The 13,254-nt window shown below is 59.2% G+C and overlaps 1 protein-coding gene across 1 annotated transcript in view; it reads right to left on the bottom strand.

The window, feature by feature from the left end:
• Positions 1–3,278: 3,278 nt before the first annotated feature.
• The window catches only part of SORBS3 (sorbin and SH3 domain containing 3), a 30,912-nt gene continuing 20,936 nt past the window's right edge, over positions 3,279–13,254 (bottom strand). Inside the window, exons 13-21 of the mRNA XM_014590877.2 lie at positions 12,941–13,106; positions 12,748–12,800; positions 12,613–12,659; positions 12,335–12,449; positions 9,867–9,992; positions 7,487–7,798; positions 6,714–6,817; positions 6,159–6,265; positions 3,279–4,066 (exon numbers count right to left, since the gene is read on the bottom strand). Of these exons, the coding sequence (XP_014446363.1) occupies positions 4,005–4,066; positions 6,159–6,265; positions 6,714–6,817; positions 7,487–7,798; positions 9,867–9,992; positions 12,335–12,449; positions 12,613–12,659; positions 12,748–12,800; positions 12,941–13,106 (1,092 nt within the window). The 3' untranslated portion in view covers positions 3,279–4,004. The remainder of the gene's footprint in view (positions 4,067–6,158; positions 6,266–6,713; positions 6,818–7,486; positions 7,799–9,866; positions 9,993–12,334; positions 12,450–12,612; positions 12,660–12,747; positions 12,801–12,940; positions 13,107–13,254) is intronic.

The following is a 13,254-nucleotide window of genomic DNA, read 5'->3' as shown; positions in this document are numbered from 1 at the left end:
CAAGGCCGGACGCTGCCACCTGGCCCGCGCCCTGGCAGGGGGTCGGCGGGGGGCGGTGGGGTCAGAATCTCCCTGGAGTTCCCTGCGGTTGTCCTGCGGGAGTGCCGCATCTTCTCCACCGCCCCTGCCCCAGTGACAGGCCCCAGACCCCCATGCAGACCGCTGAAGCTGCTACAGCACCTCCTTCAAAGAGGCCCTGGACCCCCCACATCCAGGCAGCGGGGCTGGCTTGGTCTGTCTGCGGTCTGCCTGGCTCCTCCGCCCACTCCAGACTCAGGCTGACACAGATGTGTGCGACACCCACGTATCCCAGATGAGGCCGCCCCCCACCCTCCTCAACCCCTTCCTGCAGGCCCACAGCAGCATGGCCCAGGAGGTTGGTCCTCTGCACCCAGAACTGGCTGAGGCTCCCCCAGGGCCCGAGGAGGTGAAGAGTGTCCTCTGGGGGCCATCAGCACCCTCCTGGCTGCTGCCCTCCCCTCCCCTCCCCTCCCCCTCTCTGCTGGCCTTGGGTGGGCCCCCTAACCCGCTTCCTGCTCTCTCAGTACCCCCTCACCTACTGCCCCCCAGCCGCCCTAGTCCCCAAGGATCAGGACAGGACGGGTAGGAGGGCCCCGGGCACCAGCTCAGGAAGAACCACCTGGCCAGTGGTCCCCCAGAGCCCTACCTGGCAACCCTGGCCCCGGGGACCTCAGCGCCCCAGAGCTGGGCCGCAGCTCCTGTTTATCAAGAGCTCACACTCTAGCAGCCAGGCTGGCCTGTTTTCAGCCGAGCGCACCTGTGGGTACAGCTGCACCTTGTCTGCCCCAGGTGTGAGTCACCCTCTCCCAGCGCACTGTGAAGAGTGTCCTCTCCACCCCTCCTCGCGCTGAGCCCCACCTCTCCTTTTCCCTGTACTCAGGGGCCAGCCTCCCCCTGCGGGATGCTTCCCTGGCCCTGCCTCGTGCAGCCTGTCAGGGGTGTGCAAACCACTCTGTCACTGACTAATCCCGGGCCTCCTGGGATGGCCACCTGGGCCGTTGCACCTGTTCAACCTCCCCACCTAGACTGGACGTTCCTTGAGGGAGTGGCCAACCGCAGGTAGGGCACATAGCCTTGGGGGCCCGAAGACCTAGCCGAATGCCGTGCCTGCCTCTACGGCAAGTTCCTCAGCCCCTCCAGGCCTTGGTTTCCCCAGGTGTCTGTGAGGGCACTGTACAGCTCACCTGCAGGGAGGATTGTCATGAGGTGTGACAGAGTCCCCCACAAAGAGGTGAGGAGGAAAGAAGTTCACTCATTCGATTCGGCTCAGCCTCTGTCACTCGAACAAGAGCCATCTGGGTCAGGCAGTGCACGGTGCTACTGCGCTGGCCCCAGCTGGGAATGGTCCCGAGTCCCTGTCTCGTACCTCCGTGGGCACGCTGAGCACATGTGTGCCCATGACCCGCGCTGGCTGACCAGGGTTGGAGCGCGACGTGAAGCCCCTGCCGAGGGGACCTGTCTCTCTGCCTCTCTCTTTCACGAAAGAAACTTGAAAAAAACAGACTTCGTTCAACGAATATGAAGAAATATTTATTGAGTGCCCGTGTGTGTGTGCCAGGCACTGGACTGGGTTCTGGGAACGGTACAGGGAATGGAAAACACCCAGGACTGGCAGATGGCGTAACACTTACGTCGCTGGACTCCCACCGAGTCGACTATGGATGGAGTCCCAGACCTAGTGGCTTCAAACTCACACTGGGTGTGTGTGCACGTGTGCCCAAAATCCTGGACGATCATGGAAGAGAACACTGTCCTGCACTAAGGGACCCGCGGCCCTGGGGAAGCAAAGCACCAGGCCAGCCTCTCCGGCCCTCCCTCGCAGCCCCATGCCGGTCAGGGCACAGAAGTGGTCCTCTTACAGCGAGCTGGTGGCATGCAGCGGGAGGAGGGTTTGCTTGCATGAGAGGTTCCAGGGCCCATCAAGGAGAGGGTGTGGGCCTGGTTTCTGCTCTAGGGAGGGGAAGTCTCAACCCTGACAGCTTTTACGGGGGCATTAGGGAACTGCAAGGAGCTGGGCTGGGGCTCACATACAGGCCTCCGATCCCGGGGCGGCCGCACACGCCAACTCAGAACCAACCCGGGGAGGACGGCAGGTGGAATGGGTGCGGGAGGGCACGTAGGTCTCGTTCTTCCTGCTGCTCTTCAGCCATGGCAGGTGCCCAGGCCACTCCCAGGCCCAAGAGGCCAGCCCGGGCCAGGTCACTGCTCTGCGTCCTCACAGAACGAGGCACCACCACCCTTCACAGCAGCCACCACCTCGTTCCACCTATACAGGGTGGAGGCACCTGAGGTGACAGGCCTGAACACAGGATTGCCAGGAAGGACAGAACAGCAGCCCCACCCTGGTCCACCCAGGAAGTCCCTGACCTCTTGCCCAACCTCCCCACTCCTGGGTCTCTGACGAAGATTGCTGGGAATGCAGCAGAATTCACGCCGTCAGGTGTGCCAACTTCAGCATGTATTTTTAAAAAGGTTTTAAAGGTGTTCTTTCTTTCTTTTTCAATTCATGATAGAGACCATTTGCAGGTGCACTGGCGAGACAGAGAGAGAGAGAGAAGCACTCTTGCCAGGAGACAACTGTGCCGGGACCCCTTTCTCGGGCCCGCTGGCCTATCAGGACCTTGGGCACACATGCACAGCGTTGGGTGTTTTCAGGCCAGCCTGGAATCAGAACCGCAGTCAGCCACGTGGCTTCCGGGCAGTGCCCACGCTGGCTCGGTTCTGTGGCCACCATGGAAAGGTGGGACGGCTGAGCAGCCAAGTCCTGGCAGCCCACTGCTGCACCGACGGGCACACAGGGCCATAATGCCCTGGGCAAGCAGACTTGCTGTGGCCTGCTGTGGCCCACCCTCCCTCCCAGCTGCCCCAACCGACTGCTCAAAAATGAGCCCAAAGAGAAGAAAGTAAACAAACACGGGAGAGCTTTGCTGTGGAAACGGAGCCCACAGAAGGAAGACCACAGCAGCCTGACAGTCAGAAATAGTACCCGGTCCAGCAACCTTCTGGTCCAGGTCACGCTCCGCTCCAGCTTCGCCGTCCGGCCTGCTCTGGTCCCCGCCGGACATTCCCGCAGCACTGCAGGCCAGGCACCGCCCAACTCCCCTGGGCACCAAGGGCCAAGGTCTTAGACCACAGAGCTCGCCAGCCCCCTGCACGCCCCAGGCCCACACACCCAGCTCGCCAGAGCGCGGCCCACTGCACAAGCTCCAGTCCTGAGCGGAGGCCGCTCCCACCGAGGAAAGGACTCGCAGACAAGGCCCCTGGCACCAGATTTATTATACATTCCCTCCCAGGGGAGTGTGGACTAGCTAGCGGGGCCGGGAGGCAGGAGGGTAGCCACTGTCAGACACTAGACCAGGCTGAGGGAGGCTGGAGACCGCGGAACGGCAGCTGGACGGTGTGTGCAGAGCTCAGGCCTGGGGGGCCAGGGAAGGGAGCCCTTGAGGCAAGACCCCTGCTAGGCTCGAAGGCTAAGAAGGCACCGTGTCTGCCCCCTTGTCACTCCTAGGCCCACATGGGAGCAAGAAAGCAGAGGTCAGGGCGAGCTGCAATGAGCAGGGAGGAAGCCCTCCAGGTGGAGGTGACTTTGGTCTTTGTTCAGTTAGGAAAGCTGGTCCTTGTTAGAGGAGCCCCATGGGGGGGGGGTGGAGCTAAATGCGAGGTAGGGAGGCGGGGGAGTTTGGGGGGGCTGGGGCTCTGGTCTCAATAAGGCCCGCTGCAGTCTCCACTTCAAAGCAGACCTCTGTATTTGGGGGAGGGGGTGGGAGGCAATGAAAGGGCTGTTCCAGAAACGCCCGGGAGCTGTGGTGGGAATCAGTCCAGGGGGCTCCGAGGGGCTCCCGGGGGAAAGCCTGCTGGGGTCGCAGGAGATGCCGGGAGCTCAGGTCCTGGGGGAGGAGGATGTGCGTGGGGAGGTCCTCTCCCCCTCCTGTAAGTGCTGCTCTCCACCCCATCCTGGCAGGCTCTGAGTTCATGGAGACCACTCACACCGGGGCCACGTAATTTCCAGGGAATGTCCCAAATTTCTGGGTCCTCCGGGAGACACCTGAAAAAGGCAGGAAGAACTGTTCCCCACGCTGCAGGGGAACACAGGAGTGTGGGCACGGCCTCCCCTGCTGGCAGCGCCCAGAGCTGCTCACTTTCGCCCCCTAGTGGCATAGGCTAGGGTGGACAGTGCTGCGTCTAACTTCCATGATCAGGGTCAGGCAGTCACTGCACCCCGCTCCAGAACACGAGAAGGAGGACACAAGGAACTTCACTGGTCTAGGATGGGCCCCTGTTTGGAAATGGGTCGATTCGACCTAAGAGAAGGCTGAGGAATGCCCCAGGGCACTTGGCTGCCTGGGGCCAGGCTCGGACTAGGTCTGGCCCAGGTGAGCCGCAGCCCGAGGAACCCAAGTCGGGTGGAGGAGGGGACTGTCAGAGCACAGGAGTGTGCAAGGAAAGCGAGACCTGAGACCTGGCCGTGGGTGGGGAAAGAACGCTCCAGGCCGTGCCATGCCCCCGCCCAGGCTGGCACCATCTTCCTCAGGAGCAGCCACTCACTGCCCCAGCCCTCGCTCACGCTCTCCTCCCAGAGGCCTTCCCTGCCCTTCCAGGCCTACTCCCCACTTCCTCCAGGAAGCCTTCCTGGCCTGCGCTGTCCAAAATGATAACCAGTTGGGGGTTCCTGGGATGTGCCAGGCGATGGAAGAACCGGTTCTGATTCTGAGTCCATTGAGCTGGACAGCCCCGCAGGGCTGGGGGCTGGGGTGCAGGTGAGCGCACTCACGGCAGGGACCACAGTGCTTTTCCTTCTTCACTCATTTTCTAACACTTATTCACTTATTTATTTGTTGTGATTTTCAAGCCACCGGGTCCAGGACTCAAACGGTGGTCAGCCATGTCCTTCGCTATTTTCAAAATATTTTCTTTACTCATGAGAGTGTGTGTGTCTGCGTGTGTGTGAGAGATGAGCACCTCCACAGTCTGGTCTCCCAGGATTCCCTTCCTCCAAACCCCCAGTCGTTGAGATCGAGCACTGGCTCGTGCGCGGCACGTGCGCTTCAGACTGGGCGGGGATCTGAACCACATTACTATGTGCCCCTGTTTCCCTTGCGCAGTGCACAACACTGCTCACGGAGCCAGCCCCGATCCTCTTGCTTTATGGATCTGCAACCCTTTAGTAGTACTTGTAAGCACAAAGGCAAGGGTGTGAGGGGCACAGCCCACCCCCAGAGGCAGGTGTGTTTGGTCACTTGGTCACCTCCAGTTTGTTAGAAACTGCCGGGTCAAGGGACTGCCCCTGGCCACCCCTACTGGGCAGGGAGGGGGGCTCCCAGCCATGCACTTCTCTCCAGAACAGCCCACCCTCTGAAGCCGAGGACGGGATCTGGCCACCCTGGAAACAGGCCGTGTGGACTGGTGGGCAGCTGCCCTGGACCAAGCCAAGGCCCCTGCAGCTTCCTGTGCTGGTGTGCCCTGGAGCTGCCCCAGCCAGCCTATGGGCCAGAGCTTCCCTCCACTTCCTGCTCTCTGCACACACACACGCAGAGGGGAGAGCTGGCCCCTTCCCCGGGAGCTGCCCCAGCCAACCTATGAGCCAGAGCTTCCCTCCACTTCCTGCTCTCTGCACACACACACGCAGAGGTGAGAGCTGCCCCCTTCCCCTGGAGCTGCCCCAGCCAGCCTATGGGCCAGAGCTTCCCTCCACTCCCTGCTCTCTGCACACACACACCACCAGAGGTGAGCCCCTTCCCCTGGAGCTGCCCCAGCCAGCCTATGGGCCAGAGCTTCCCTCCACTCCCTGCTCTCTGCACACACACACGCAGAGGGGAGAGCTGGCCCCTTCCCCTGGAGCTGCCCTGGACAGTTCCAGGCAGAATGTGTGCTGGGAAGAGCACGGGCATGGAGATGGGCACCTGCCCCAGCCACAGGGACCCCACCAGTGACCTGGGCCTCGCCCCTCTCTGGGGCACAAAGGCAGGCAGCAGGCAGTGCGGGTGGGGCCCTGTGCCAGGTCTTCCCGGCTGCTGAGATGGGCACTGCACAGGTGGTCAGGCCATGAATCTTGCTGAAACTCTGGAGAGCAGCAGTCCTCCGAAATCCCCAGGCCCGGGCCGCCCCCCCCTGGCCTGCCCCTGGCCTGGGCCACCTACCCACGAACCAGCCGTCATCACACTGCTGCACGACGTCCACCCGGTCCCCCTCCTGCAGCTCCAGCTCATCCTCGTTCTGGGGCCGGTACTGGTACATCGCCCGGTACCTGCAATTGCTGGGACTTGCCACTGCCCAAGCCACCAAGGGCCACACCCTGAGCTTCCCCAGGCCCCTGCCTACCCCTCAAGCCCGGGCCCAGGCATGGGGCAGCCAGGCAGCTTGGCCTCCATGCTCTGCCTGGCTGCTCCTCTGAGCAGCTGAGCAGCTGGGGCTCCCAGTTCTCACGCATCATTTAGATACACAGCAGCCTCCTGAGGCTGGACACCCCCTGGGGAGCTGCAGCCAGGTGTGGGAGGCTGGCTTTCAGGCCCTGCAGTGGCGTGGCATGGAGGGGACAGGAACACCAGGGCAGTGCCTCTCCCCACCCTACCCGGAGGCTCTGCAAGTCCAAGCCTAACAGCAGAAGCTTCCTGAGGGAGGCAGACAGGGGTCCCAGTGCTCAGCCCAGCCTGCAGCAACCCACCCCTGCCCCAGCACGCTCCAGCAGTACTCACGGGGTCCAGTGGATCTGAGCAGTGTGGGGGGAGGAGGCTCCCAGGTCCGGGGAATGACTGGGGCCTCGAGGGTGGGACAGAGCTGGCCCAGGGGTACTGAGGCCCTGGGGGTGCACAGGAGGAGGGTTGGCACAGCCTCGTGCACAGGCTCCCCTCAGCCTCAAGTCCCCAAGGTGCAGGGGCCTGCTTGACTCTCACACTATGCAATGCTGGGAACTGGGGCCCAGGCGGGCAAGGTGCTGCGTTTCCAATGCCAGTGCGGACAGGGGGATGCCTGGGGAAGGCTCACAGGGGCCTGCCAAGTGAGCGGGAGGCCACAGCCGCAGGCGTGGCTCGCGGGTGAGCCCACATGAAGGATGGCGGCCACTTCTTTGGACATTGGCTACGATATGCTTCAAGCTCCCAGCTACTCGGTTCTGCTCTGCAGCGGAGTCATCATCCCCACTGTGCAGAGGGGGCCTGGGTCCCTGCCCCAAGTCACACACAGGTGGCCCGGCTGCCAGCACTTCCCGCCCAGAGGCAGATGCAAATCGTAACAGTTGGCACCGGGGGTCAGGAGGCCAGGGCTGGCTTTAGGGTCCCACCCTGAGGCTGGCTGTGCCACTCCTCCCTGGGACAATGTGAGGAAGTTGGGGTCCCCAAGGCCAGGTGGAGCAACAATGCCAGGTTCTGCCCAACTGACCCTGCTCTGGCCTGGGCTGTCCAGGAAGGGGTCCCAAGTGTGGGCAGTCCCAGGACGGGGGCGCTGCTTCCACCCGAGATAGGCCACTCACCTGTGTCTGGGGTCTGGGCTCCTGTGTGGGGAAGGAGAGGCCAGTGCGGCGGGGGGGGGTCCGGCCCCCCCAGTTGGCGGGGTCTGCTGAGCTGAGTGGTGCCGATGGGGAGCTGGGGTGACGGACCAGACGGGCAGCCGCGGTCAAGCGGGGAGACGCAGGGAGCTGGGGGCTGTCGTCGCAGACCCGAAGCCGGGGCTCACGGCACACCTGCACGTAGCTGGCAGGGAAGATGCCCTGGCGCCCGGTGCCTGAGATGCGCCCCTCGTACCAGTTCTCATTCACCTTGCGGGTCAGGCAGATGCGCTCACCCTGCGGGGAGGAAGGTGGGTGTGCAGGGCCTCCAGGTGCAGCGCCCTCACCTGGGCTGGCCTGGTCCAGCTCACACCTTCCACATGCGAAACCAGCTCAGGGGCAGCAGGTTGCCCACGGCCACACAGCTAGAAAGTGGCAGAGGTGGGAGCCAGAGCAGGCTGCCAGCAACCAGAAGTCTAAGCACATGGCCCGGGTATGGGTCTCGTCCTGCCTCTTTGGGAAGCCCACCTGGCATGCACACCCGACCTGGGGTTCACAGCACTCTCCCACCCATGGGGAAGCCGGTGGCTGCCTGGTTCGGCCTAGGCTGAGCTGTGTGGCCTTGGGCAGGCTGCTCTGCCTCTCGGAGCCTTGGCTCCTCGCATGTTAAGGGGGCAACCACACCATCACTGTGAGGGGCAAGTGAGACCAATGGCAGACCCGTGAGAAGTGCTGGATGGGCCCACCCGGCCTGCATGCGAGGCCCTGCTCAACTGCAGCATGGCCAGCGCCAGGGCAGGTGGGCACCCCCAGGCATGCATCCCACAGGCCACCTGGGGGCTGCCCCAGGGAGGGCAGTTTCAAGCATCTCCCTCCCTGCCCCCTGTGTTCCCCATCCAGTTGCCTTCTTCCCATCTCTGGGGCCAGCTCTCACAGGGGGCTGGGGGCGGGGGGCAGTTCAAAGCCTCTGCCCCAAGAATCAGGCCATGGAACACCAGTTCCCTGCTTTCTAGGGTGGCACTGCCAAACTTCCATCACAGTCAGCAGTAAAAAATAAGTTTTAATGACAGTCCACACAAATATACAACGCCTAGCGTTCCACAGGGGACCCTTTCCACACGCAACGTATGCAAATGTTTCCCTTCCCGTTTTTCTTTCTTGTTCTGCCAGAGGGCGCATCCACTTGCCCGACAAAGACGGAGAGAGAGAGGGAGAAGGAGAAAGTGTTCCCCAGTGGAGCACGGTCATGCCACCATCCCTTCTCCTCCATTGCTCCATCCTGTCAGGATTTGGAGCACGCATGCTCGTTGCTGGACGTGTTTGCAAAGTCAGCAGGCCAGCATTCAACCACAGGCAGCCCTGTGGGGTCCAGCTCCCTTAACCAGCAGGCCATGGAGCTGGCCCTGCAAGAGAATGTATCTATCCATTTTTAACTTAATTTTAGTCATTGTCATTCTTTTACTTTTATTTTTTTGAAGATGATCCGAGAGAGACATAGAGAGATAAGGAAAGTGAGAAAGCAAGCTGCCAGGTCCGTGACTCAAACTGTGGTCAGCCATGTGGCAGTCCGGCTGTCCCAACCGCCACACCACTGCTGGTCCCCTCTATCCATCCCTTTAACATGCTGGATTGGGACCAGCTCCATGGCACAACAGCAATGGACTCCTCAAGAGATGCTCGATCCCTTGGGACCAGTAGATGGCAGAATGATTATATCGCTGGACTTGCATGTAGTTGACCGTGGTTCAAGTCCCAGACCCAGCAGCTTAAAGTCTGCATGTGCATGCATGCCCAAGATCCCGAGAGGAGAATGGGAGAGAAGGGATTGTGGCATGGGGTCGCTTTCTGTCTCTCTGTCTCTTCAATGAACACACACGCCCTATAGCAAAAATCTATCTAAAAACAAAACAAAACAGAGATGCTATATCCCACATAGCGACCACAGTTCAAATTCCTGGCCGGGTCAGTCTGAGACTCTCCAGGCCCAGTGCAAATGCCCGGGATCCAACAGGCTAAAGGTCTAGAGGGAGGGGACGTGGCACGACCAGACACTGAGATGGGACTCTCCACCTCTCTTGCGTGCGCTCACATGCACACACCTGCACTCTATCATGACTTAGAAATAAATTAACTTTAAAAACTGATTTCAATCCTTGGAGCCTACCAGCTGGCAGCTAAGAATAAAACAAATAAACAAAAACCTCCCCGAGTTTCTAACAAACCTTTAAACCAGACTAAATCGAGGGGACCTATTCAAAGAGGTGGAAAGACAAACTGGGAACACCGGATGCAGCTGGGTGCACCTGTCTTTCTGGAGCCACGCGGACTGTACATGTTTGCCCCAGCTCCCCTCGCCAGGCCCCACCTTGCGGAAGGACAGCTCCACCTCCAGGTCCCCCTTAAAGGTGTACTGGGCCACGGCTTCTCCATACTCCACCACCTGGTAGGTCGGGGGTTTAATGGGCTTGGGCACCTCGTCTGCCGGCAGCACCTGCAGGAGGAAGGGTCATGAGAAAGGTGTCGCCTGGCCATCAACTGGGCACAGACCCGGGTGCAGCACCTGGGAGGGGGACCGACAGAGAAGGTGGTATGGATAAGACCTGACCCTGGGCAGAGAGAAGACTTAGGCACCGAACAGTGGACAGTGGGTGGGTGACCGAGGGGGAGCACAGGCAAAGGGGGAGGGGTGCAGTGCAGTCTAAGAAGGTTTCCTGGAGGAAGACTTTCAGTATGTCTGTGGAGTAGGGTACTGGAGTAGGGAATGGCACGTGCAAAGATGGAAGACAGTCCAATTACTACAAGTTGGTCCAAAAGAACAGAAGTGTTCCAAATAGCAAGATTACCTGATGACCCGCTTCCCAACTGAATTTAGCCTTTCACTACTGCTGAGAACCAAATGTCCCATAGCTCAAGCAACCTGGTTCTTCCTTCCCTTCTACCCTACCAAGTACCCAGTATCCCCAAGCTCTCTTTGCTTCACCCTGCACATAAAAATCAAGAAATTAGCTAAGTAGTCCACACTAAGATATAAATAACTAGTAGAGTATATACTGTATACACTTTGTGAAATTTTGGGATCAGAGATTATTCTGCAGGCAGGGGAGGCCTAATGATGCCTATCAAGTCAATTTCCTGAATTAAAAACCCAGCTCATTATTCAAACAGGAAATCACAAAAGAAACAAGAAAATGGTTTGAGCAGAATTAAAAAAAAAATAAGTGAAAATTTGTGGGATGCAGCTAAGGCAGCATTCAGAGTAAAATTTATAGCATTAAATGTTTATGTTGAAAAAAGTGTCATCTAAACTTTTCTCCTAAAAAACTAGAAAAAAAGAGCAAATTAAATCTAAAGTAAGCAAAAAGAAACAAATAAGAAATAAGCAAAAATCAATGAAATTGAAAACAAAAGCAGTAGAGAAACATCAAGAAAATCAAAAGCTGGTTCTTTGAAAAGATCAAGAAAATGTGTAAGTACTTAGAACAAGAGAAGACACAAATCACCTCTATCAGGAATGAAAGAGAAAAATACAGATTTTACTAACATTAAAAGAACAATGAAGAAATACTATGAACAATGTTTTTTCTTAAGAGGTTTTTGCCTTAGAGCACATGTGCTCACTGGAGAGGGAGAGTTGGAGACAGTGAGAGGGAAAGTGAGAAATCACACCCCGGGGAGTTGGCCACGTTGCAATCCCTTCTACTCCATTCCCCTCCTAGGATCTTGGGCGGGCACGCACACACAAGTGTCGAGCATGAATTTCAAGCCACCAGGTTCGGGACTTGAACTGTGGTCAGTCATGGGGGAGTACATCTGCTGGTCCCAATATTATGAATAACTTTATGCTAATAAATTAGATAACCATTCCTTAAAAGACACAAATATTGGCCCATCCAAGTGGCACAGGCAGTGGGCACTGCTACATAATACTCGAGCCACAGGGAAAGGCCCAGGGTTCAGATTCCGGGTCACCATGAACATGCCACGGTATACTACAGGTGCCTGTGATCCTAGCTGCTTGGAGAGCTGGGGAAGGACCATGGCATGGCAAGACACTGTCAGGAGTCTGTCTCTGTCAGTCATGAAAGAAAGAAAGAAGAGTTTCAAGAAAAGGAGACCAGCAGTTGGTGTAATGGCTATGTCGCTGGATTCCCATGTAGTCGACCATGGTTTGAATCCCAGACCCAGCAACTTAAACTCATGCTGGGTGAGTATACATGCGTGCCCAAGATCCCAAGAGGAGCATGGAGGAGAAGGGATTGCGGCATGGCCATCCTCCCTGGGGGGTGATTTCTCGCTTTCTGTCTCTCTGTCTCTCTCTGTCTTTCTGGCAAGCGCACGCACCCTATAGCAAAAACCTCTCCAAAAAAAAAAAAAAAAGTTTTAAAAAAAGGACACAAACATCAAGATACCCACAGTCCTATATGTACAAAGTCCAGAACCTATCTCTGGGACAGGGCCTAGGCTCAGAGTCTGGATCTACTTAATAAATGTCACTGAGACTTAGCAACCCCTGGGGCTGATCACTCCGAAGACAGCGAGAGGCACAGGGAAGCAGCGCTCCTGTGCAAGGCGATGAGTGTGCGTGCAAGCTGGCACACACGTTGCACTCCTGCCAGCTCGGGTTAAGGCTTCCCAGGGTCAGATGCTGAGTGTGAACGCCCAGGACGCTGATGGGACTGTTGCTTCTGGTCTTCCCCTGGGCTGAGCTCTGGGCCTCTCGAATGGGGGCCCAGGACACTTGGGAGACTCGGCCGGACAGTCCCCACCTTGGGAAACCCGTCTGTTCTCTGTACCTGCCGAGGCGGGCGTGCCAGAGGGCTCCCTCGGGCTCACCTCCACATAGTTTGCCGGGAAGATGCCCAGCCGGCCGTGGTGCTCGCCCTCCAGCCAGTTCTTATCCACCTCCTTGTGGATGTAGACAATGTCACCCTTCTGCAGCGTCAGCTCCCTGCAGGCCAAGTGGCCATGTCACACACGATGTCACACATGGCGGGCTGAGGCCCTCTGAGCCTCCTTCCCGCAGACCTGCTCAGCACCCCTGGGCCAGCAGCCCTGGCCAGCCTCCCTCGGTGCAGACACTGCCCAGGGCAGGGGAGGGCAGAGGGACTTACTTGGGGGACTGTGCCTGGAAGTCAAACTTGAGGCGGGCAGCCTTCCTCTGGCGGGAGGGGACAGAGCAGCGCTTAGCCAGGGAGCACAGCAGCCGCCAGGCCCTCCCTGCACCCGGCCCTGAACACACCGCTTACCTTCCTCTCCTCCTTCCTGGCCGGGCTGCCGCCTCGCTCCGCAGCACTAGGGTCTATGGAGAAGAACTACCTCAGCCGGGGCGCAGGGCTTCAGACGGCAGTGGCAAAGGGGCTCTGTGACCTCCCTGTCACCCTGGGCAGCAGCAGACCTGGCGCGGGTGCGTGGGGTGAAACAGCAGGCCCGGGTCCTTACCTCGGGTCGAGGACGGGTAGACAAAGTCCCGGCGGCCCAGGAAGGGGCTTCCTCCGTCTGCCATCCTGTGGGGGCTCAGGGCACGGGGTGAACCCAGGTAAGGTGCTCGCAGGGAGGCGGAGCTCCGGGCTGCAGCCGGGCTGCGCGGAGAGAGCGAGCCACCTGCCTGCGGCTGGAGGGGGCCCCCCCCGCCCCGCCATCCCGGCCTCTTCCTCCCAAGGCGTCTCCCAGGTCCCGGGCTCAACAGGATGTGCGACTGCCCCCGCAGCCGGGCCGGGAAGGGGTGAGGCCTGGGGCTGGGAGAGGCCGGGGCA

This window comes from Tupaia chinensis, unplaced genomic scaffold (assembly GCF_000334495.1).
Source record: "Tupaia chinensis unplaced genomic scaffold, TupChi_1.0 Scaffold000494_1, whole genome shotgun sequence".
NCBI classification, from domain to species: domain Eukaryota; kingdom Metazoa; phylum Chordata; class Mammalia; order Scandentia; family Tupaiidae; genus Tupaia; species Tupaia belangeri.
The sequence above is the reverse complement of the archived record's forward strand: the minus strand, read 5'-3'. Positions and strand labels throughout refer to the sequence as shown.